This window comes from Astyanax mexicanus, chromosome 8 (assembly GCF_023375975.1).
Source record: "Astyanax mexicanus isolate ESR-SI-001 chromosome 8, AstMex3_surface, whole genome shotgun sequence".
Lineage (NCBI taxonomy): Eukaryota > Metazoa > Chordata > Actinopteri > Characiformes > Acestrorhamphidae > Astyanax > Astyanax mexicanus.
This window is the reverse complement of record NC_064415.1, coordinates 39,844,073-39,870,614: the sequence shown is the minus strand read 5'-3', so window position 1 is coordinate 39,870,614 and position 26,542 is coordinate 39,844,073. Positions and strand designations below refer to the sequence as shown.

Below are 26,542 nucleotides of genomic sequence, written 5' to 3'. Positions count from 1 at the left end.
GAACCATATCTACTGTTCAATTCATCATGAAATATTCACACAATATAAAGGGCAGCATCTGTAATAGAGTGTTAGAGTGTAGAGGGTCTCGAAAAGACAGCAACGTATAGTGGAAAAAGAATGAGGTGGATTAACCCAGCACATAAGAAGGTTATGTACTCTTATGTCCTTAAGTCTTAAGTGATACACTTAGATAGAAGGGTCATCTCCTCCACACACTCCTGTGTTTACATTTATGAACTCGCTGGCACTGTGACTGGGTACTCTGCTATAGTGCTCTCTCTCTCTCTCTCTCTCTCTCTCACTGTCTGGTAAAATAGTAGGCTGATGAAATATTGAGAGGCTATATCTGAAATGCAGGTCAGGGAGCTGAGAGATAAAACCCCACAGAGATGAAGCAGAGATGAGGTGCAGTTTTTGGACAGCAACCACCACCTGGACATACGCAGCTCGCTCAACCGCCATTCTGCTCGACAGCAGAACACGGCGCAAATGGACTCTTAAGATGGCTGAGGACGCAGCGTATGAACGATTACGCATTTATGAAATCCGAGCCATGCTCTGCAGAAGCTCTGGTGCATGAACTGTGCATAGTAGTATATAAAGTGGTTTTAGTAGTAAACCAAAACCATTTTCACCAGAAAAAAAAAGAAAAAGATAAGAGGGGAAAAAGCTGCCCAGTACTTGATATTACTGGGTCAGCATGAAATGACCTAGTTGTCATTTTCAGGGGGATTTGAAAGTGCACTGTTCTGTGTTTATTAGGTTACTGAGTTTATGTGGCCTGTTTTCGTGGAGCATGGACCCGTATCGACTTTTTCCTAACTGCCTCCTCTCCGAAGCTTCAGTAAACACCCAGGTGTGAAAGCAGCTAAAATAAGGGTGTCTCTCACTTCCAGCTCATCTATTGTGAGAGATATAGATCTCCTTTGACCAGCTTTTGTCGGCTTTGTCGATACAGCCATTTCACAGCTCCGCCCCTGTTGAAAACAGACAGCGCTGTGTGTCGTTGATTGGCACATACTGCTTGGGAAGTGTTTATTGGATGGTTCCTGAGAGCAGATGCTTTTCTAGGGTTTTTTTTTTCGACCAGATTTTGCGCTGCGAAACCAGCGTGAGCTCCAAAAAAAAACACCCCGCCGTTTGCCATCTTGGTCTTGTGTTCTCATGTTGTGAGCAGAGCGCGAGAGCTGCAGTGACTGCTGGGAGAAAAAGAGGAAGGGGCAGACAGGGAAACGTGATTTCTGCTCTTGCTGGCCCCATTCTTCAGTGCATGAGCTCGCTGAGTCCTCTAGCCCTGATTAATTATACATGCCCACTCCATCCATCTCCTCTCGTGAGGGCCGAGTGTGAGAGGGAGCAAAGGAATGCTTGGAGAAGAAGAGGCAGCTGAAGAACAGGGATGGAGGGAAAACAAGCTAGGAAGCAAGCAAACATCGTGAAAAAGAGAGAGGGGATTTCACACTAGTGATTTTTTTTTCTGGACCCGGGAGTTCTTGCTTTGCGAGTTCAATACATTTTGTCAAGTGTGAAAGCTGTGTTTCTGTAAGCTCAGGAGTGGTCCAAGGTAGAGATCTCTGGTTCTCCTGAAATCAGTGATCTGGGGTTCGCCTAGAGGTGGCTCTGCAGTTAGAGCACTGAGTTATTGGTGACAGGCTGATACAGTTGGGCCCTCAAACCTCACTGCTCCCTGGGAGCTGCAGTGATAGCTGGGCAAAATTTTAGCCATCTGGTGTGCTCTACTGAAGGTGTGGAATCTATCCGCTCCCAGTGCTGCATGTGGGATTGCGTGATTGGTTCATTTTGTAACTTGGCAGCCTGGAAAACAGCTTCATGTCCATCGTATGGATGAAGAAAGTGTGTGAAAGCAAACCAGCAATAATTAGGGATGCAGCAAATGTTCAATTCAATTCAGTTCAGTTCAATAAAAATGTATTTATATTGTGCATTTTACAACAAAAGTTGCCTCAAAGCATCTTTACAGATATACGGGTCAAGATTAAGCATCATAGTGACAGTGTGAGAAGGGTGGTAGTGGCAATAGTGGCAACAAAAAAAACTCCCTCATACTAATAGAAAGAAACCTTAGGAGGAACCAGTCCTACTCTGGTCGACCCAAACAAATAACGTAACAAAAACAACTGTAAAAAGAGATAAATGAGAGGAGTTATAGCTAATGTAATGTAAAGTGAATATTTGCCAACCGAAAACTTAAGGCCAAAAAAAAAAAAAAAAAAAAAAAATTAATTAAAAAATGTTTTGCCAAATAAATGAAAAGACAGAATGATTTACACTAAACAGTCATTCATTTATTTAAAGTCATTTTAGCAGCGGCACTCCACCTCATTTGCATCACAGCTGTGCTCAGGTTTAATTAGATTTTTACACTCTACGTCAATAAATGAAAGAAATTAAAACATTCGGTAGCACTCATCACACACTCTGTAATAGTTTACTACCACTCCACAAACTGGCTGTTTTTAGCTTCGTCTAGGATTGTAACTAGATGCCGATTTTGTTGCTAAATGTTTAAAAAAGAACAAATTTAGCATCTTTTTATATAACAATACAGCCATTTCCTACATTAGAGTTAATCCAAAACTAACTGTAAGCAAGAGACACCACTCTTTTTTTTTTCTTTGTGTCTTCTCACACAGACGTGAAAGAGCTGTGCAGCACAGCAGAGAACCAAATTCTTCTTCACTTTTAGTTCACTACAGTTCCTGAACTGAAGTTAATTGTGAAACATATGTCCGATAAAAAAAATTAAACATATTTATTTGTAACTCCATTCTGTTGTATTATAGAATTTGTTCTAAACTCCAATATTATGTTATTTTGTTAATTTAAGTGCATCAATAAGAAGATACTGTTGGTCTTTTGAAATATGCACAAGTTCACAATCAAGACAAGTACATTAATGGTATTTAATGTATTTAATTGGTTAAAAAAAACCTGCAACAAAACGTATTACGAGGCCAGGATCAGTCCTGAATGTGAACTCATTTATGTAGTGCAAGTGTGAAACTCCCTGAGAAAGAGACGGAGAAACTCAGAGAGCCTGAATTGCACTGAAGTTGCCCCATGTAGCGAAAGCGGGGAGGAAGGCAGGACTGTAATGGCTGAGCACTAATACCACACGTTTGTCTCCCCTCACCAGGACCAGGCATCCTGTCTCAGAGTGCTCTACAGCTCAATAATCAAGAGGGCAACTTCCCTTATTCTGGTTACCATAGCAACCAGACCCTGGCCCTGGGCGACCCGTCAGCCTCCCAGCCCCCTCCACGCAGTGGTCAGGTGGGAGGAGCCGTACACAGCTATAATCAGGTAGGGCTCAGCTGCTGATAGACTCATTCTCTTTTGAAAATCCTTCAGAAATCCAATATATTATATTCCACTGTCTAACCTTTTCCTTTCCGGGTAATCCCTCCCAGGTGACGTCTAACCGTGCCGCCCAGCTGGCGGGCGGCGATTGCGCCCAGTCCAGAGACTCGTTTGCCCAGAGTCATGGTAGCGCCTTCCACCTGCCTGACGTCCAGCCTGCCACCTCCATCTACTACTCCTGCGCCACTCTGCCGGCCCAACGTGTGAGCTCCCCCCTCTCCATGCAGGCCCTGGACTCGCCCTCCAAGCTGCAGAGGCTGGCCTCAGCCTCCGACATGCCCAGCTACGCCACCCTGCAGCGCGTGTCCTCGCCCAAGCAGTCGCCCAGCCGCCTGGCCAAGTCCTACAGCACCAGCTCGCCCATGAACATGGCAGCTGGAGGGGGCTCCGCCTCTTCCCCTCTACACGCCATGTCCGGCCAGGGCAACGTCTCCAGCTCCTCCCCCCTCCACCAGCTCAGCTCGGTTGTAGGCAGCTATGCCACTCTGTCGCCCACTAAGCGAATGCTGCACTCCTCCGACCAGTACAAGATTTCCCATGACCTGTATGCCAACGCTACGCTGCAGAGGCCTGGCAGCCTAGCAGGTGCGTCTTTGCACTATAACACAAAAGAACAGGATATTGTAGTAATGTGTATTTCATTGCTGTCCAATGAGAAAGAAGTATGTTTTTGATTTTTTTTTTTGTCAAATTTTAGCTTACTTCAAAATTTGATCATACAAGTATTCTTTTACATTGTGTCGAAATTTTTTGATGAATGGACCAATAGAAATTCTCCAGAATGACCCCCAAATAAACTTTTTTTTTTTTTTTACCTAGACTGCCATTGAAAGTTCAATCTCTCTGCTGTTTTGGATATACAGATTTTTCATACAGCTCTGGAAAAAAATAAGAGACCACTTCAGTCTCTGAATCAGTTTCTCTGATTTTGCTATTTATAGGTTTATGTTTGAGTAAAATGAACATTGTTGTTTTATTCTATAAACTACGGACATTTCTCCCAAATTCCAAATAAAAATATTTTCATTAAAGCATTTATTTGCAGAAAATGAGAAATGGCTAAAACGACAAAAAAATGCAGAGCTTTTAGACCTCAAATAATGCCAAGAAAACAAGCTCATATTCATAAAATTTTAGAGAGTTCAGAAATCAATATTTGGTGGAATAACCCTGGTTTTTAATCACAGTTTTCATGCATCTTGGCATGTTCTCCTCCACCAGTCTTTCACACTGCTTTTGGATAACTGTATGCCACTCCTGGTGCAAAAATTCAGTCAGTTCAGCTTGGTTTGATGGCTTGTGATCATCAATCTTCTTCTTCTTGATTAAATTCCAGAATTTTTAAATTTGGTCAAATCAAAGAAGCTCATAATTTTTAAGTGGTCTTTCTTTTTTTTTCAGAGCTGTATTTAGAACTAAGTTTACTGGAATGGTGGTACTCTATCTGGTACTTTTGGGATAGTCATTATTATAAACGATTCATTCACATCTTATTATTTAGTCTCTACTATAAATTAATCAGAAACTACATTTAAAATGTGATTTATAGGGTCACATTCACATGTGATTGATTGGTTTGTGTCATGCTATAATTGATTATAATGTTGATAGCTTGATATATGAAGGTATATTTACTTGTGTGTATGTGTGACCAGGTTCCAGAGGCTCGTACAGCAGCCAGCACAGTCACCTGGGTGGGGAGCTGCGCCCCCTGCAGTCCCCCGAGCACCACATCGACCCCATCTACGAGGACAGAGTTTATCAGAAAGCCCCACTGAGGAACTTCAGCCAGGGCCAAGGTAAAACAGCACACAGCACAACCCCCACTGTTCTCTCTGTTTCAGATAAAACACACAGAGATTGTTTTTAATTTTGGTTGGTTTTAAGCTTGACACACTTTCCAGACACTCTTTTTTCTTTTTTCTTTTTTTTTAATAAAGAGATTATTTTCACACCCCAGGGTCTGATCAGCAGCTATAAACAAACATCATTAACATCAGCAGATGGTATCAGATGTTTTCACTTACAGTCTCTGAGCAAAGTATTTTACTGTAAATTTAGTTTCTAGCAATTTCTTTTATTTCATGTCATCTGGACATTGATGTTTAGGCATTTAGACTTATAGACATTTAACCCTTTGAGGCATGGTGGTCACTATGATCACTGTAATCACTTTTTTTCCTTCTAATTTCTTTTTTAGCGGATGTGTTTAACCAATTAACATCCTTATAAAGGAAAAGGAAATTAATGATTTAATTTTTTATTTAAAAAAGTGTTTTTTTTTCTTTCTTTTTAAAGACTCCAGTTTTTGAAATATAAACCTTTATCAAATATTTGAAATGGCACAAACTTGTGCTGTCTCACTCGCTCTCTTCGCATCTCTTCCTCTCACGTTAATTCACGCTGTCTTTCTCTCACTCGCTGTATCTCTTCCTCTCTCTCTTACTCGCGCTGTCTTTCCCTCTCTCTTACTCGCGCTGTGTCCCGCAAACTTGTGCTGTCTTTCTCTCACTCGCTCTATCTCTCCCGCTCTTACTCGCACTGTCTCTCAGTAACTCGCGCTGTCTTTCACTCACGCTCTCTCCCTGTCTTTATTTCACTTGCTCTATCTCTCCCTCTCTCTCTCACTCGTGCTGTCTCTCGCTAACTTGTGCTGTCTTTCTCTTACTTGCGCAGTCTCTCACTCTCACTCTTGCTGTCTCTCACTAACCCGCGCAGTCTTTCTCTCACTTGCGCTGTCTCTCCCTCTCACTCGTACTGTCTCTCCCTAACTCGAGCTGTCTTTCTCTCACTTGCGCTGTCTCTCGCTAACTCGAACTGTCTTTCTCTCACTTGCGCTGTCTCTCGCTAACTCGAGCTGTCTTTCTCTCACTTGCGCTGTCTCTCGCTAACTCGAGCTGTCTTTCTCTCACTTGCGCTGTCTCTCGCTAACTCGAACTGTCTTTCTCTCACTTGCGCTGTCTCTCGCTAAACCGAGCTGTCTTTCTCTCACTCGTGCTGTCTCTCGCTAACTCGAGCTGTCTTTCTCTCACTTGCGCTGTCTCTCGCTAACTCGAACTGTCTTTCTCTCACTTGCGCTGTCTCTCGCTAAACCGAGCTGTCTTGCTCTCACTCGTGCTGTCTCTCGCTAACTCGAGCTGTCTTTCTCTCACTTGCGCTGTCTCTCCCTTTCACTCGTGCTGTCTCTCGCTAACTCGAGCTGTCTTTCTCTCACTTGCGCTGTCTCTCGCTAACTCGAACTGTCTTTCTCTCACTTGCGCTGTCTCTCGCTAACTCGAGCTGTCTTTCTCTCACTTGCGCTGTCTCTCGCTAACTCGAACTGTCTTTCTCTCACTTGCGCTGTCTCTCGCTAAACCGAGCTGTCTTTCTCTCACTCGTGCTTGCTAACTCGAGCTGTCTTTCTAGTAGTATAATTATTTTTTAAGTGATTAACACCACTAATAAAGATTAATTTTTTCAATGTAAGGCTGATATTTTTTAAAAGAAATAAATTCTCTGTGCATGCCCAAAAGGGTCAACAGCAGTCTACACAAATGACTGTCAAGTCTCATTTGCCCTCTGAATTTGCATGCACCCTCAGAGAGACACACAACAGAGCTTATTGAGGATTAGGGTCTGAATAAACAACACGCTAACTGGACAGAGCCGTTTAAGATCACACTGTCAGCCCCTCCAAACCAGGGAGAACCTTCAGAGAGGTTGGGAAAGAGAGAGGCCTCGCTGGCAGACGTTTGTCTGCAGTCCAACTTGTCACATTAACTGCGAGTGGTTGGAGCGCTGCTCTGCTTTTTAGAGCTCAGCTCAGCTAGAAAGCTCTGCAGTCATGATGAATAGCAGGACGTGATGGGGTTTGGGAAGCGAGTCAAGTCCAGACAAAGAAACAAAGCAAACAGAATCTGCATTGCTGATGCCCAGATCAGGCCTGGAACTACAACTAACCTTTCAGTCCTGCAGGTGAATAAGGTGTGTACAGCAAGTAATGTAGACACCCTGCTCAGACTGTTCTGTAATCGTCATTCGTCATTGTAATATTGACCTTTGAAACACTGATGGCATTGAAGGCTACAATATGAACAATGCTCTTTAGTCATGTGATTGCCAAGACCAGCCTCTTTACATCCATATTAGATCAGAGACTGTTTAACGGTCAATTCCAACAGGCACTGGATGTCAGTGTAACGTCAGAGAGATGAGGGAAATTTAGTTGGGATTTAGGGTTGACATCAAAACTTGTAGCATTGTTGTCTTTCATGCAAATTTTTCTTCTATAGTCATATCCGGATGAAATTTGTTTTTTAGGGGGTCCTGGGGTCATTTTCTCTTTTATTGGGGGTCCTCTGTGATTTTATTCCCGCACAGAATGATCATGTGCATGTTTTTCTCACCAAATTACAAAATTACAGGCTGAATTATCTACTGTTTTTCGCTAAACTCATGCTCCTTCGGTAATTTTAGTCCTGTCTGGACGCACATCTCTGAGTTTCGTCACCTTGAATTTAATAAAATAGCTATTTGTTCACTGAAATGGAGATCCATGGAGTCCACGTAAACACAACAGCGAGTGGAAATGGAGGAGCTACTGAACACTATGTCACGTGACCGAAAAAGCTTAAAAACTCACAGGTCCTTCTGTTTTTTCACTGCAGTCCAGATGCAAGTGTTTTATCACTGAGTAGAAGTGTAAAATATTTTTCACAGCTGTCCCCCTGAGACACTAATCCCGTCCAGATAGGTCTTATAATTCACTGCCAATTATAATTATAATTGTGTATGTCTTGTCTTCATCATGTTTTTTTGTTTTGTTATTTATCCAGCTAACAATGCTGGATCAACATATTTTGAGCTTGTGTACTGTGTGTGACGTTATCTGTCGCTACAGATATATAGAGTTGTGTCATCTATATAATTAAAAAATGTATTCAATGGCATCTTATATAAAAAGAAATACAAGTACAGTGTAGGGCTGTCTACGTTAAAGCGCTAACGCATTCGATTAATGTGAAATCAGTAACGCGTTTTATTTTTAAATGCAACTTAATTACGCCACCAAGTTTAACCCCAACTTCCACTGTAATCAACCCTGCCCAGCACACAGATTTGTTTCCTGAGAAACACTTTTATAAAGAATATCTTGCTTATCTGAGCTCTCTGACAACATGTGAACATGAACATTACGAAGTTTTGTAGACACTGACTTAAACACTGACTTGTCCTCTAAAAACCAACAATATCAGTCATATTTACATTAACCTGACTTTATTAGACATTGTATTACATAAGAATTGTAGGCATCTGGCATCACAACCTACCTGCAGCCAAATAAGCCTATCTATAAGGAATGTACAATATATTGACTAAAAACAATATCTCGATATTTTGCATTATTTAAAAATGTGTTTGTAAACATTTTATATTGTACTAGCCTGCACATCTTAAAGGATAAGAATAATTGCTTACTACATATATTAATGAAAATATATATTTAAATATATATTTTTTTATTTACTTAAACCAACAAAAACATTGAAATGACCAGGGAAAATGTCAAGGAACATTCCAGGAATGTTCTGATAATTAGTGACATGTTTAAGATTTGCATCACAGCTTTATTAGAATGTGTTTCACAAAACATTAAAATGAACATTCCCAAAAGTAAAAATAAAAAATACACTTAAAGTTGACACAGTTGAGGTTTTAGCAAGGCAACCAGATTAAAAATGTTAAATAAAAGCAGAAAGCAGAAAAATTGCTCAACGGGTTTAACGTTCTACCAACCAAAAATGGTTAGCTGGGCATCTATCAAAGTTGGTGCCTAGCTGGAATAGCATTCACGCAATCCTTCTGTGAGTAATGTGAATAATAATGGTAAATCTAATGCAAAATAATAGTAATGCTAAATTTAAACCCTGCATTTTGGCAGCAGTAGTTTTAGATATTTACCACTCGTGGCTTTTACCTGATTTTAACTGTCTTCTTCTTTTTGTTCTCTCCTGTCTCATCATGCTCGTGTTTGGCTCTTGCCCATTTCCTCTTACACTATTCTTTTCTATTTCACGTGTATGTGTGTGTTCGTGTTTGTGTGTGTGAACGTGATGTGGATGTATGTGTTGCAATCACGCCTTAGTACTACACCCTAAAGATCCGATGAACCACTTCTGTGAGCAGGTCCTGAACTATCTATCCTTTCCCTACTCTTCTGCCCTAGCCCCGTCCTCCCCCGGTGTTGACCCCATCCCCTTGCAGCGCACGGGCAGCCAGAACGCCACCGGGACCTTCCCCCGCTCCGGCTACGCCACCGGACCCGGCGTCTCCGCGGCCGACTACGGCAACCCGTACCGCACTCTGCAGTTCTGCCCCTCCACGGACTCTCCCTACAGCAAGTCTGGTCCTGCTCTGCCACCCGAGGCCACGCTGGTCAGGTCGCCCTCCGTGGACAGCATCCAGAAGGACCCCAGGTGAGCGGCACAGCTGTTTGACATGCAGACACTGACCGTCTCCCTCAGCCGGCAATGTCACCCCTGCCTCTCCGGGAGATCTGCTGTGGAACTGTCAGTCAGATGGCACCAGTGGGTGATTAGCTGAGCGATAGGAGTTGCACGCACACACACAAACACACACACACACACACATACACCAGATTAATGAAGGCGCTGGACAAGCATGAGTTAGAGCGCTCTCACTTCTCAGTTCTCTCACTTTTAAACTGCCTTGAGCTCACTTAATGCCAACCCAACCACCTTAAATAAATAAACCTTAAATCCCTGTCCCCTTTAACTTCACACTGCACACTGCATACATTACAGCTATGATTCAGCATCAGCAAAGCATGACCTGACTCAGAGATAGTCAGTAGTAAACGTATCACTTTGTTTACGGCCTCTTTACATTGCCGTTAAGGGCATTCTCGGATTGGAAGAGCCGAGGGGGGCCACAGATGAACCCTCATGTCGTAGAGTGCAAGCTGAACTAGGGCTGTATGGTTCCTTTCTATTGTTTTGCGTTGACCTCGTTTTCTTTAGTTTTGTTGATTTCTTGTCATCCCTTTTGTTTACCCCTCATGTTTTAGTTTCTCTTTTGTGTATGCACACTGCCAGTGGAATGAGAACCAAATGATGTGTGATGCACTGCATTTGCTGGCTGCAGCCAAATCCACAACATGCACAGAACAATTGTGTATATAAACACTTTTTGAAACTTTCCTCAAGTAAACATTTGCATTTTTGATTCGTTGCTAAGATTTTGGTGTATTAAAGGGTGGGTCTAATATGAAAGCATAAATATTCCACAGTATTTATACACACTATAATCATAACCATGAAGTACATCAACTTTGTACATGTAGATGGGAATATACAGTCATGTGGAAAAATAAGGACCACTAGCAGAACTTTCTTTTTTGCCTTTTTTTTTTTTTTTAACATATTGTAACATTTAGGGCCCTATCGTACACCATGTGCGAGGTGCGTCATGATGCTCTTTGCTATCTTACACCCCGTGAACAGTCTATTTTCATCTGTTAAAATAGCGTCTGAGTTTAGGAATATAGAAATCTGAACTGATGAGTGTGGTGATCTGGAAGTGAGATGTGTACAGGTACATTTCTGGCAGGGGAAAACACAGATTACTAAAATGAACCTTAACAACATTCGTCACACAAGTCCATTCCTATATGTGCACCATGTGCGCTATTTACCCTGACTAAAATAATAAAAAATAAAATAACAGCACTAGTCCCTTAATTGAGCTGCTGGCGCACCTTCACAGTGAGAACACGCAGATCAGTGTCCTCTGCTGAGACGCACAAAGTGCAGAGCTGTGAAGATACAAATGTGCCAAAGTCAGAGCTCACCTGGCTCTTAAAGGGAATGGCAAGTGACACACTGATTGGTTTATTTCACGTTACGCCCAAAACACACCCATGATTAATTAAGAGAATTAGTACATACCTTTTATGCGTTTCGAGCCACGCAAGGCAAATTTTTTTGTACCCTCACGATACCAAAGACACATTGACACACTCACCTTCATTACTATCTAAATAACTAAAATTAGTATCATGTGCAGCACCTCAGTTGCAGATAAATAGACCATCATTAGAGAAGCGATTGGAGGACCCAGTCTTTCTCAAAGCTCAAAGTAAGACATTTGGTTTGATTTGTTCTTAATTGTTGATGTGGATCACCACTCTATCCTAAAGCGTTTAGAGACCTTCAGAAAAAGATGGGAGATGCATAGCTACAGTCTGGTAAGGGATTTAAAAAGATCTAACAACATGGAAGTTAAAAGGTCCATATGATTAAATGTATTAAAACAATGTTATTCAAAATGTTGATGCTTTGCTCACTTGTAATAGAGAGAATAGCATTTCTATCATGGACTTACTGTAACTGCTAACTGCACTATTTAACTTTGTTAAAACAGGCAGGTCAACATTCACAAGAACTGCGCAGGGCTGCGTAACCAGAGTCATATTTGTGTACAATTACTGCTTCAGTTCACATGCTTCTTTCAGTGGCTCTGTATCTCTTAGCCTATCTAGAAATGCACCTGGGGGAGCCCAGGAGCAAGAAATATCTGTTTTCGTAAGGCTTTTTCTTTAAGCGTCCTATTTTTTTCACATGACTATGTATTTTAGAGTTTTCAAAATGTAAACTGTTTCTTCTTAACTCAGATGTGACTCACTGATGATAAATAATACTAGATTAGTCCATCATTGTTTTGTAATAAGCAGAATGTACACAAGTTTTAGCACTGATTCAATTTTAGCACTGACACAAATTCTTTACTACTGTAAATACAGATCCAACATCCCCATATACCAACATGCAGACATGAAAACTTTGTAATTGAGGTCTTCTCCTTCTTCTTCTTTATGTGAGACCCCTCTTTAATAAACACCAATATGAAACCTGAGCAGTGCATGTCCAAAACCCAAATGCAAGTGTGGAATGTGTTTCCGCTGTGTGCAGGAAAAGGAAAAAAAAAAAAGAAAGTTCAAATCAATACATTCTTTTTTAAAATGTCAAACCCCTTTGTGCCAGCCACCTACCCTTTCTTTCTCTTTCTCTCTCTGCCTGTCTCCTGATAGGTACGACCCCGAATTCCTTGTCTGGAATCAAAATCAAGCCGAACAAAGAATGACAAAGTAATCCAGCATTTATTTTACATTCTCCTTTTCATCTGCACAGTCTCTGCTTTTCTCCTCTCTATTCAGAAAGCAATGACAGAGCAGACGCAGCGCTAGAGCAGAGCAGAGCAGATAGCACTGCATGAACCAGATGTGATTATGTGGCTCTATAAAGATAAGAGTTGCTATAGAGAAAAGCTCATTTGAAGCTCGTAAGATTTAGAATAGAGGGAAATATGACCAATTAGGCAGTGGTTTTGGAGAGTGGATTTTGAGTGTGACTTGTATACTTGAATACGTCTGTTATTCACTGTGTCAGTAGCATGTGTAAGGAGGTTACAGTTCTGTTAGAAATATGGAAGAGTTTAGTTTAGTAGAGTAGAGAGTTTTTTTGTTGAGGTACTTGTTCAGTGTTAGATTAGTGTTAGTTTATTCTGAACTGGGATTATATGGACAGTGTAGATTTCTGATCATTGACAGATGTCGTGGCTTATGTGATGAATTTGTCCTGTTGCTGCAGAGCATCACATTGGGTCTGTGTCACCGTGTTCTTCTCCATTGTTCCATATTGTTTATGTTTTAGCATGATTATTTCCCCATTTTATTTAGATACAACAATCTAATCCAACAATTTTGTAAAACTATTAAATATATTCATAGAATAATTATTACACATAGTTTTCCAGTTGTGTATCAGATGTTTGGTTATTTATAGTGTGGAGCTTTGGTGTTTGTTCGGTGTTTGCATTTCAGATTGACATATAATATTTGATTGACCTTCTGTGTGTTTGTGTTGTTTTTTATTTGTTTGTTTATTTTATATACAGGTGCTGGTCAACGAATTAGAATAATTTGAAATAGTGCAATCATGAAATTCTTTGAATGCATTTTTTTGTGCAGAAAGCAAATCAGGTGTTCACCGCACCTGTCCTACTCGTTAGACTAATCACAGAACTCGTTACCTGGAAAAAAATTTGCTCAGCTGAGCTTTCCAAAAGGCCCATTTAGGCCATTTAACTGTGACACTGTTGTTTTATTGAATTAGAATAATGGAGAAACCGTTTCATTGAATTAGAATAAATGCTCGAATTTTTGTTTTCTGTGAAGAGTGTTCACTGTGCAGTATAAAGTCAGGGTTGAGTAGAATTTCTAAGTTGTAAAATCAATCATGGGTAAGCAGCGCGACCTCTCAACCGGAATAGTGGCTCAAATTCAAGCCCTTCGCCAACAAGGCTTGACCCAAACTAAAATTGCTGAGCAGCTCGGCATCAGCCAGTCTTCCGTCTGCAAAGCTCTCAAGAGAAACTGCAGCAAGCGCACCAACTGTTCCAGCGTCCGAAAAACTTCTGCTCGCGACAACAAGCAGCTGAGAAAGATCGCAGTCAGCAACCGGTTCAAGTCCACTTCCGAGCTCACCGACTTGTGGAACAAGCAGACCGGCGCTGACGTCTCCAGATCAACCACTTACCGTCGTCTGCGCGAACTCGGCTTCAAATCTCACGTTCCAGCAGTAAAACCGATGCTGAACAAGAAACAAATGGAGAAACGGCTGAAGTGGGCCAAAGAACACGGCGAGTGGACTGCTGAAGACTGGCAGAAAGTGGTCTTCAGTGACGAATCACGCTTCTGCATCTCCTTCGGTGACCAAGGTCCTCGTGTCTGGCGTCGTCGTGGCGAAACCTACAACCACGTGTGCGTAAAAAGATCCGTCAAGTTTCCCCAGAGCGTTATGGTCTGGGGATGCATGTCCGCTCGAGGTGTAGGGAAACTCTGCTTCCTCAAGAAGACTGTCAATGCTGCCGTATATCAAGATGTTCTGGAAACGTTCCTGATTACGACTGTTGAGGAACAGTTTGGCGAAGAAGACTTCATATTTCAACAGGATCTTGCACCGGCTCATGCGGCAAAGTCGACCAAAGATTGGTTCACTAAAAAACAGCTTGAAGTTTTGGCATGGCCGGCCAACTCGCCTGACCTCAATGTCATTGAAAACCTTTGGGCCATCGTCAAGCGGAAAATTCGCGACAGAAAGCCTACTACGCTGGACCAACTGAAGCAGAACATCGCCACTGCCTGGGAAGCTGTGAGTGCGGAAACTTGCGACAAGCTGGTCAAATCGATGCCGCGGAGACTTCAGGCAGTCATACAAGCCAAGGGGGCAGCCACAAAATACTGAGAAAGTGATGATTGTAATTATAATAAAAATTATTATAATTCAATGAAACGGTTTCTCCATTATTCTAATTCAATAAAACAACAGTGTCACAGTTAAATGGCCTAAATGGGCCTTTTGGAAAGCTCAGCTGAGCAAATGTTTTTCCAGGTAACGAGTTCTGTGATTAGTCTAACGAGTAGGACAGGTGCGGTGAACACCTGATTTGCTTTCTGCACAAAAAATGCATTCAAAGAATTTCATGATTGCACTATTTCAAATTATTCTAATTCGTTGACCAGCACCTGTACCTTTCTGATTTCTTTCTTCACTTTCCCATAGCACTCCCGGTGCTTTTATTATTTTGCCTGTAGTGTCTGCACATCACAGATGAAGTATTGCTTCTCTAACTCCTACAAACTATAGTTTCACACATCTTCACTTTACATTTGGACAAGGTGAATCTATTTCTCATTTAATATTGAGGGGGAACATGACCAGACATTCATTGTCTTCAGAATATGTAAATCCGTAGTCTCGTGAATGAGTCAGATCCTGCCTCTGGTATGCAGGATGGATGGGTTATCCACTGCACTGTCCAGCTCTGATACTTGTTACATAACAATAATCTTATTCCATCTTAGAGTTTTTATTTATTTATTTATGTATTTTTATTTTCTGTGATGAGGCTTGGCAAACTTACAGCCACATAGGTTGTGTGAATGCAATAGCCGTTGAGAAGCTTTAAAAGCCATTAGCAGGTTTTCAGTCTACCAAGATTTTGCCATTTTAAAAAATGCATAAAAAAAATGAAAAAAGCCCAGAGTAAAAGAACTAAAATATCACTCACACTATACTTTTTGTACTGCCCTGTACTATTTATACTTACCATATACTGCTACTCAATTTACTTTCCCAATGTACTTACCCTATATATTTACCCTATACTTCTCTATACTACCCTATTTTCTATAATCATACTCTATGTGTACCCTATAGTTCACTACACTACCCTACTCTCCCTTTACTACCCTATACTTCTCTATACTATCCTATTATCCCTTTACTACCCTCTGCTTACCCTATACTTCGCTATTCTTTCCTATTTTACCTAGGCTTACCCTATACTTACCCCTATAGTTCTCTATACTACCGTATTCTCCATTTACTACACTATACTTACCCTATACTTTGCTGTATTACACTTTTTTCTCTGTAGAAACCCTATACTTCTCTATACTAACCTATTCTCCCTTTACTATCCTCTGCTTATCCTATACTTCACTTTATTACCCTATTTTCCCCCATGTTTAAATTATACTTATCATATTCTACTATACCCCCCCCTTAACTGCTCTGTACTTACCCTGTACTTATTAATACTAACCTATTCTCCCTTTACTACCCTCTGCTTACCCTATAATTTGCTTTACTACCCTATTTTTCCTATGCTTTCCCTATACTTACCCTACACTACTCTATACTACCATTTTCACCTTTTGCTTACCCTATAATTTGCTATACTACCCTCTTTTCCCTATATTTGCTATGTTCTCCCTTAACTGCCCTGTAAATTACCATATTCTTCTATATACTATACTGTTTTCACTATACTTACTCTATACTTCACTATACTACCTTATGTTCCCTTTGCTTACCCTGTGCTTACCCTATACTTCGATATATTACCTTATTTTCCTTTTGCTTACCCTATACTTACCCTATACTACTATATTCTCCCCAATTGCCCTGTACTTACCCTATACTTCAACCCTATTTACCTTATTTACCCTATACTACCATATTCTTATTTAACTGCCCTGTACTTACCCTATACTTTGCTATACTACCCTATTTTCCCTATACTTACCCTATACTACTCTGTAATATACGTACCCTATGCTACCCTATTCTAACACATACTACCCGTTTCTTTCTTTAATACCCTGTACTCCTTATACTACCCATTATTTGAACAAATGTCCAGCTTGTATAAAGCAGTAAAAAGTCTCATCAGTTGGCACAGGTGTCCTGTGGCTTGAAACAACTGTTTCAGCTAGTGGTCTGATCATGATACACAACTTTCAAGGGTCACTTTGGACATTCTGAAAGCCAAGCTGAAAGCTGGTATGTAAAATTGCTCTGAACTGTTGTAATATAACTGTCTAGTATGTTTGCACTCTCGGCTGTTTTGGACATTGTTGGGGTGGTACAGAGATTTCAGCCCTTCATTATGTGGGCCATGGTTTATCCTGCCTGGCCTTGAATTGCAAACAACACTAATCATAGTACCTTACTAGACTAATTTCTGTAGTGATTTTACATATACTTAGCAAATCTTTTGAATGTTAGCCTGAATGTAGCTAATGTTGCCTAACGCTGTATAAATATTTCAGCCAGAGCTACTACAGAATGCCAGTTTTCTCCCTTTCAGTATTGAGTCAAGCTATCTATGTGCTCTAGGTTCTTCAGCCTGCTAAATGAGTGGGACTGAGTGTATGTATGTTACAAACCAATGTCTCAGAGGTACTTCACATCCATTTAAAACATCACCTCCTTTTGAACGGTTGAGTCATCTAACATTGAAGCTTTATATACCACAGGCGTCAGCAGGGCAAGCCTGCGAGAATTGTGGGTTCAGCCCTTTTTGCTTCATGCCCTCAGAGTCAGTGTCAGTAGAAACTGTGTGGTCACTGAGTACGACGGAGGCCCTTCCTGACCTCAACCTGCCCATTGGGGTTGTTCCTTCTGGTGTGCGCTGAATCGCCAATGCTGTCAACCACTCCATCTTCTAAAGAGGGGTCAGTGACGGGTCACACCCCGTTACAGCCACTTCATCCCGTACTGTTGCCAGCTGCCCAGGTCATGTATACGTGACTGTTAGCAGCTCTCTCACATCATAATCCCGCGTCAACATTATGCCAGTGATTCATTCCAGTACAATGTGTGTTACTGCTGTGAGAATTAACCCGTGACCCGGAACTGACACAGAAAGCAAATGATTATAGTAGTTAAGCGTCCCTGCTGAGCTGTAGTAGAATGATTACAGCAGTGTGTTAGGGTGGGATGAAATGAACAGATACAGAGATGTCACGATAACAGAATGTTGGTAATCTGTACTAATACCACTCAAAATTCTTTAATTCTCAATACCACAAAAATATAGAATATTTTTTACCCAGCAACGTTTTCCAAACGTATGCATCTCACTGATTAACTGCAAAGTTAATGGTGGGCCAAATACGGACCATGGACAGATATAACTTGGCCCTCTGCATCAAGCTTAAGAATACAAGTCTATGTTTGTTTCAGTTTTTTTTTCTTTTACTTTGGCAGCAATATGTTGCACCACTGTGTTATAGAAGTTAGCTAAGTCACACTGGCTACAAATCTGTGCAAAAGTGTGATGTTCAAAAGTATTCATCCCTCCTATATCAATACTTGGTGAAGACTCTCCTTATTACAGCTGCAAGTCTTTTTATGTATATTTCTACCAGCTTTGCACATCTAGAAACAGAGATTTCTGCTTATTCATCTTTACAAAACAACTCAAGCTCAGCCAGGTGTGTGGAGAGCATCTGTAAACAGCAATTTTCATGTTTTGACACAGAAGCTCAATGGGATTTAGGTCATGACTTTGACTAGGAGATTATAAAACATGAATATTCTTTGATCTAAACCATTCCACTGTAGTTTTGGCTGTATTTTTAGGGTAATTGTCTTGTTGGAAGGTGAATCTTCTTTCCAGTCTCAAGTCTTCTGCAGCCTCCACCAGTTTTTTTTTTTTTTCAGGATTGCCCTGTATTTAGCTTCATCTGTCTTCCTATCATTTCTGACCAGCTTTTCTGTCCCTGCTGAAGAAAAGCATCCCACAGCATGATGCTGCCACCACCATGTTTCACAGTGGGGATGGTGTGTTCATGGTGATGAGCAGTGTTACTCTTCCGCCTCATATAGCGCTCTGATTTAAGGCTAAAAAGTTCAATGTTGTCTCATCTAAGCATAGCATGCACAACAACAACTCTTTGTTCATTGTCTTTCTTTCAGCAACAGTTTTCTTTTCGCCACTCTCCAAGAGGTATGAATATTTTTGCAGTCCACTGTAATGAGCTGTAATAAATTTACAGCAAGGTATTTAGTAATGCAGCAAAAAAGCTTCATCACAGCAAGATTTACTCTGTTGATATCCTGCTATAGTTTGCAGAAAGAGAGAACAGCCCTTATATATTAGGTTATGATCCAATTTGCCCCTTAATTTGTGGTAAAATGTCTTAAATCCATCTCCCAAATGTATTAAAAATGCCACAGACATTAAATACTGTTTGTTGTTTGTGTATTGCATTTTTGTGACAGACTGAATTAAATGGAACCAGTGACATTATTTGTGTCTCTGGGAGGCACATCCATTACTTACTTTTAGCTAGCATAGACATTACTCTAGGCATGGGAAAGCTGTAGATATTTAGAGGTGTAAAAACAGGTTAAATAACCCCACTTTTGCACTGGACCCTCTTTTCAGACTACAAACAGTTCCATGTTTGTTTGTGCAAAACAATTTTTTTATTTCCTGTATTTTAGTTTGAAATACAGAAAATGCAGGAAAAAACATGCTTATTTTTAAGTCTGCAAATTGAATATTGGTGGTGTTGCTTTTTGCCGTTTTGTTTTTTGTGAAAAAGGTCTTAATGCTATATTTGAGTGGTCTCAGTCTTAAAAAGTTATACATTTAATTTCCCCATAACTGCAGATAACCCTTAAATATGTTTACTACCTTAAAGTATTTAATAGCTTGGTCTTGAAGAGTGAATGCTGCATAAACTGTTCAACTACAACATTAACCGACTTCCGGACTTCTCTCTACCTGGGCACCAAGGTGCTCGAACGAACATCCACAGAAGAGTGGAGCTCATGGAGCCCTATTTTAGCGATTTATAGGCAAGCCATTGACCTCTCGCCGTACAGCTTGAGTTAGGGCGTGTCAGTGTGTGTTTTTGTTTAGTATCGATGCAAAAAATACACCTTGCGCAGCTTGAAAGAACAAAAGACGTGTACTATTTCTCTTCATTAATCATGGGTGTGTTTTGGGCAATGGGTAACTGTCAGGTATTGCAGCAAGGAGAGGACGCAATTGTGATTAATTTATTTACAGAAGAAGAAAACAAACAATAAGCCAAAACTAAAACAACAAGAAATGTGGATAACACTACAGACTAAAAAGACTGAGAAAACAAGGTAAAATGTAACCTCACTGGCGTAAAAACGTACAAGAACTGACCAAGGAAACAGGAAACGCTGGGGTATAAATACAGAACAGGTAACAGGTGAGGGGACGGGGCTACAAATGAAACAGGTAAAAAAAAAACACTTAGGGATGAGACATGGGAGGAACACAGGCCATGTGCAGGGGAAGGTAAATAATTAAACAGATAAAGGAGACAGGGCCAGTAACATGCAATAAACCAACAGGAGACAAGTGTGCTCTGACTTTGGCACATTGGTATTTTAATGTCAAGGTTGCTTCTGTGCTTCTCAGCAGAGAAAACATGTTCATTTACAGAAACATCAAGATAGCAGTGAGCACCTGATTTTGACTGTTGTCTAAGTTCTAATGAGTTATTGGCGCACTTGTGTTTTTCGTTGCGAAGATAGCAATACACCAGAAATTAACCTGAATACAACTTACTTCCAGATCACCATGCCTGTTAGCGTAGATATATTTGTAGGCGTCTTTGATATTTAAAATGTAAAGGTGCAAGTCATGAAAATAGACAGTTGACAGGGTGTAAGATAGCAATGACCACTGTGACACGCCATGCATAGGGTGTAAGATAGGGCCCGTGGTCTTCAAGCTCTGACTAAAGACTTCCTAAACCTAAATTGTCTCTTAGATATCTAAATATTAGCAAAGCTTGTTTATTTCTGATTGTAGCCTCTCTTTAAAAAATTAGCTATGGCTATTTTTAAAGTAATCAGTGAAGCACATTTATAAGTTGCTCTGGATAAGGGTGTCTGCTAAATACCCACCAATACTGCAGTCACTTTATGAGTAATCTGTGTGAGGGAGAACTACAGTAAGGTACACTGAGAGAACAGCTAGAGAAGGTAGGGAAGCTCATTAGCGTGCTGTTTCAATACTGTACACAATTCAGTGGCTGTACCACAAGCCAGAGCTTCAGCAATTACATGGCCTGATAAGCTCCATCCTATTTACCACGTTCAGTGTATTCAGCATGTCCCTCCGAGTGCGCAGATTACCCGAAGCTAGTTGTACGACACGCAAATATTTTGTTTCCGTCACTCCGCTGTCAAGAGCGTAGTAAATTTGCCGAATACACTCTCGCGCCTCAGAGTGAAACGACGAAGCAGACATCAGTGCTGTTTTCCTAGAGCGAAAGAAGAGCGAAAATTCAACTCATTGCCCCAGCGATTTAGCTGTCTATATGCCTTTTATACACCAAAAAGCAACTTTGTGTGAGTGGGTGGATGACTCATCAGAACAGTGTTATTTCCATGCTCTCTCTTTTTTTTTTTTTTTTTTTTTTTACACATATCTCCTTTACCCAGAATTTCCATTCAGCCAGGCTCCTGCACAGTCCTCCCATCCGAGCGTCCTCAGATTTACGCAGGCTGTGTCCTTTTCAAAATATCACTCCATTAGCTCTTTCTAATAATCACACTCAGTCAGGCATCCTTCATGCATAATTTATTATTCTTTTATTTGTCTATGTTTTTCCCCCCTTCCTGACGCAACACACTCAGTGGTCCATGAGACGCTCAGCCACACCCTGCCCGAGCCCCCCAGGGTGCAGTTTAAGCTGACTGGATGCAGTTTGGCACTGGGTATTGTGGTGTTAATGTTTTCGCCGGGAGGCTGAAAGATAGGCTCACCTGACTGAACTAGGACAAAGACCCAAAACAAAGAGCCGTCACAAACAGCAGAGTTAGTCTCAGCCCAGTGGCTACCCAAATGTTACATTAGTTTCTGCTGAGGGATTTCAGCCTCCCTGCCTGCCAGACAAACTGTTGCAAACACAAGGGGAGAGCTGTCCTTAAGGAAATGTCCTGTGTGCTAGACTTTAAAGAATGTTGTTTTATATCTTTATGTGCGTAAAACTCTTAACTTTGACAGAAAAATGCCGTTTTATTAACATGCAAATTGGCTATTTACAATCTTTTATTCCTAATGCATGAAACAACAAAAATAATATAGAAATGCTTAAAATACTGTTTATACAGTGTATATTTAGCAAAGCCTGGCCACACATTTTGTGATTTGTGCCTGACTTAAGAGATTAGATAAGATTTTACCTCTGCGCATTAGCATTTCCAGTTAGACCAACTGAAATGTAACTGGTGTGTCTATGTGATGTGGTGTGTGCAAATCAGCAAAAGATGGCTGGCCTTAAAAAAAAAAGTATTTTTGAACAGCTCTGTTCATTGTCTTCCACTGGCACTTCTTTTTCTTTATTTATAAGAAAGAATAACTGTTTTAGGGGTTTTGTTTGTACACATTCTATTGGTTTGTACACAATCCAGTGCACCTGTACATATCACGCCCACTCCAGCAAGAACATAGCAGAAATATGTAGCCTAGTATGAAGATGATCCGTGCAGAGACTCAAGAGATCTTGAGCAAAATGTCCCAACTAAGGTTTAAACTTTTAATATATCTGTGTCGTACTAAAATGCATTCATTTTTACTATGCATATATGTGACTAAATTTTTTACATTATAGTCATTATGGCTTTTGGGGGGAGGGTTTGTATTGTACTACAGTACCACAGTCCCTGTGGTACGGACATAGCTTTTGTTCTTAATAGGTTTGGGCGATATGGCCCTAAAATAATATCACAATATTTCGTGGTATTTTCACGATAACGATACTCTTGGCGATATGACAAAACACTTTAAAAAATATATATTTAAAAAAATACACTATACACTGCAAGAAAATAAAAATATATATTTTATTATTACATACAATATAATACTGCACACCCCTAAGTGTGATATTAAAAAATACAAGAATTTTATCAGATTTGTAACAAAGGTTAATTATCCAGAATGTTATGATACTAATAATGTACTCAAAATATCTCCATGTATCCAGAATTAAAGTGAAATAAATGATACTCTAGCAGCTATATAATGGGAAATGGGATGGGTGATATGGCACGATATTTTAGGGTATAATATCGTTCACGATATTTAAACATTTTGACGATATTATCGTGTTCGATACAATATGGCACACCCTAGTTCTTAATGGTATTTTTTCCAACTTAAATTTTTACTTTTACTTTTGTATTTTAAGTAGTTTTGTAACCAGTTATTTTATGCTGTTACTTGAGTAAAAGGCTTGAGTTTATACTTTAACTTCTACAGAAGTATTTTAAACCCTAGAAGTATAAAATCTATATTTAATTGAGTAATGGATGTAAATACTGTTGACAGCTTTGCTTGTATACACTCATGCTTTATTGCTACCATAACTGCAGAGTAGGTGTAAACAAGGTCAGATTTCTGGCCATCTGAGTGTAAAATATCAGTAAATATCAGACAGTCTGTGTCCCTCAGTGGGCGGTATTGTGTCTGAGGCTGAGATAATAAAGAAAGAAGAAAATAAAGAGGAAGCCCTATCTCTCTCTCTCTCTCTCTCTCTCTCTCTCTCTCTCTCTCTCTCTTTCTCTCCCACTCTGACACAGTAAGTCTAATCAGCTGTTTAAAAAAGCAGGGCTTATTCAGCAATACCCAAGTGAAAGGATGTTTTTCAGACTTTAGTCATAGTCAGTTTACCCAGGCAGTGCGATCGTAGCACCTCCTCCAACGCACTAAGCAGCCCGCCTTATCTTCTGGAGGATGGAGTTAATGGGACTAGCACAGCCAAGAATGAACGCTGAGTCGGAGCACCTACACGAGGGACAGCGAAGGGCTGGAATCTGCGAGGCCGTAATGAAAAAGTGTTCTGACGTCTGTAGCGTGAAGAAGCCATTTCTCAGCCAAAGTCGTCCCTGGCCCCAGGAGAGGGAAGCCATCATGGTGTATCTGATCTCCCAGCAGACATTTGATTATTCATGTGCAGCGGCGAACGATTGGCTCATTTCACCCTGTAGCAGCCGTTAGCAGAGGATGGACCTGAAGGCAGGGGAGGGGCTTTATTCGTGGCTTTAATTAATGGGATTTGCAGGTTAAGGGCTTGAGAGAGAGAGAGAGAGAGAGAGAGAGAGAGAGAGAGAGAGAACAGCTAGTTCCTCTGCATCACCAGCCAGCTTTTTTTTGCATGCATGCTTGTGTGCGTGCGTGTGTGTGTGTGTGTGTCCCTGTTCGACTCCCCTGCTGGGGATGATTCAGCAGTCTGCTTTACAATCCCAGACACCGACTGCACAACACTAGAGCTGAGCAATACGGCAAAAATATAATATCACCACACTTGACATTTTCACCACACACTACAAGCATTAAATTTCATTTTTCTGGAGCTCTGTAAGCTGGCACCAGTCAGACAGTGCTCCTTTGAATCCATAAGCACGTTGATGTTTTTAATTAGTGCTGTGCATTACTACATGCAGTTAATTAAGGCCAGTTACGCTTTCATGGATCATTAGCATTGTTGAAATTTGAACACGTAATTTATCAACAGTTAGCCCAAAGCCTGGGACAGCTACAACATTTAAGGAGCACCACGTAAAATCTCCTTTTATTGAAGCGTGTAGTTAGCCAGTGTTCTTAAGGTATTTACAGGGAGTACTGTACCCAAGGGCCCAGGGAGTGCTCAGACAAGGTTATTGTAAAGTTATTTGTAATAAAAAAATGGAATATCATTGAATTGATTGCTCAGTCTTACATAAGGTTATTGGTACAGACCAGTTACTGTATACTCTAGCACCTCTGCTGGCTGACTGCAATGTTTTGCTCTGCCCAATACCAATTTAAATTTAAACCAGATTTCAATCTCATTTTTGCTCTAAACTGTCTCCAGTGTTTAATTGCAACAGTTAGTTTCCCTGTGCTAATATTGGCACATATTATTTTTTAAATGCTAACATCTCTGTAAGTGGACATGCTTCAAAGGAGCATTTAGTAGGAAATGAGATACAGCGTGTGAAATAGCTACAGCAGTCCAGTTTCAAAACACCACATATAGTTGATCTGACGCTAAAGTTCTGCTTACTATAGCATGATGGGGGCAAACGAAACGTCTCATAACTGAAGATCAGAGGAACTTATTGACATTATACACATATAATATCAAACAAAATAATTTATTCTATCTAATCAGCACAGTAGCATCATTCCGATACCAAAAATCCACAACTCATTCAGCGCAGCAAACAGTTAGCATCAGGCTAACACACTCCAAGCCTACTGCTGGACCCATGATGCCTGCACAGCGGTGACTGACAAACCCAAAGCTTCCCATTGAAAATGAATGGGATTCATTGCGGTGCGTTGAAGCAACAATGCAGTGTAAATGTAGCATAAGTGTTATACAGTATTTATGTCATCTGTTACTGACTAATGATCATTACAGGGAGTTTTGAAGTCTATGGGCCCTATTTTAGCGATCTATAGCACACTGGTCATTTGTGCTTTGATTTAGGGCCGTGTCATGTGGGTTTGGTATCATGAGGGTGCAAAAAGTACGCTTTGCGCAGCTCGAAACACACAAAATGCGTGTACTAATTCTCTTATTTATTCATGGGTGTGCTTTGGGCGTAAGGTCATATAAACTAATCACTGTGGCAGTAGTCGTGTTTTTTTTGCTGTGGTAAAGAAGGGATGGTATGTGGTATTTTGCTTGATGTGCGCAAGGCATGAAAGACATGACATTGCTCAGCTGACTGTTGACTCTTGTTTTAGTCAGTCAGTAGTGCACCTGTGTTTGCACCTGTGTTTCCCGCTGCCAAGATAGAAACACGCCAGAAATTTACAAGATAGCAACGAGCATTGCGGAGCTTCTTTCGCAGGGTGCATGATAGGGCCCTATGCCAGTTATTTATTTTTTTATTTATTTTATAAATAAAATCTATTTAAATTTTACAATTTAAAATACTACTGTTAATTCAGCAAAAAGTGCTGAATGCGATTTTAAAAGTACATTTTTTTAATCACTTGACAGCACTAAGTAAAACATTAAAACAAGTTAAAGAGCAGCTCTGGTCTATTTCTGGACAGATGTGTATCACATAGCTGTGCTTAGATTTAAATATGTATTAAACTTGTTGAATGTTTAAACCACTAGCCTTTTAATTAGCTTCCCACCAGTATGTCCATGTAAGGAAAATTATGCCAGAACATCTGGGATGATGATGATAATGATGAGGAGGATGATGATGATGATTTTTATGATTGCTATGGTCTGTAACCTTATGGAAGTGGCAGAAAAAAGGTCACGCTGTAAATTATGTGTATGATTAATGGCATGACCAGCAGTAATTAGCGTACCGACTCAGTAATCAGCGTGAAAAGCCTCTGGGTCTCATTTATATAGCACCCTTCATGTACAGGATATATGAAGGAAATCAGCTATACTGAAGTGATGCTGCTCTGTGAGACACCACAGCGTATCCTGTGGAAATGTTTGGGCGGCACGGTAGCACAGTTCCTTACAGAGCAAATAAAGAACAGTATGCACAGTTCAGTTCATTCACAAAGTCATTTTCATGGCCACTGTTGAAAGGTTTGATGACACACCAATTAACCCAAAGGGGACTTGTGGAACACTTCCGCACTGATCTCCGTCTGGAGACCATCTGGCGCGATACTTTTTTTAAGCATTTGATTTAAAAAGGCTTTGACTGTGTGGTGTGGGAGGGCCAAGCTCTTATTGTGTTTCTTATCTAGAGAAAAAAATATCCCCTGTATACATGGTATTTAC

General features: G+C 40.6%; 1 protein-coding gene across 4 annotated transcripts in view; it reads left to right on the top strand.

Annotated features, from left to right (window-relative positions):
• The window catches only part of ctnnd2b (catenin (cadherin-associated protein), delta 2b), a 176,298-nt gene that overhangs the window by 103,882 nt on the left and 45,874 nt on the right, over nt 1-26,542 (top strand). For 2 of the 4 annotated variants that reach the window (XM_049482056.1, XM_049482055.1), the window contains exons 6-10: nt 3,161-3,327; nt 3,435-3,969; nt 5,040-5,183; nt 9,590-9,839; nt 12,473-12,529. In XM_049482056.1, coding sequence (XP_049338013.1) covers nt 3,161-3,327; nt 3,435-3,969; nt 5,040-5,183; nt 9,590-9,839; nt 12,473-12,529 — 1,153 coding nt within the window. The remainder of the gene's footprint in view (nt 1-3,160; nt 3,328-3,434; nt 3,970-5,039; nt 5,184-9,589; nt 9,840-12,472; nt 12,530-26,542) is intronic. The other 2 variants (XM_007260188.4, XM_049482057.1) reach the window with 1 other exon arrangement.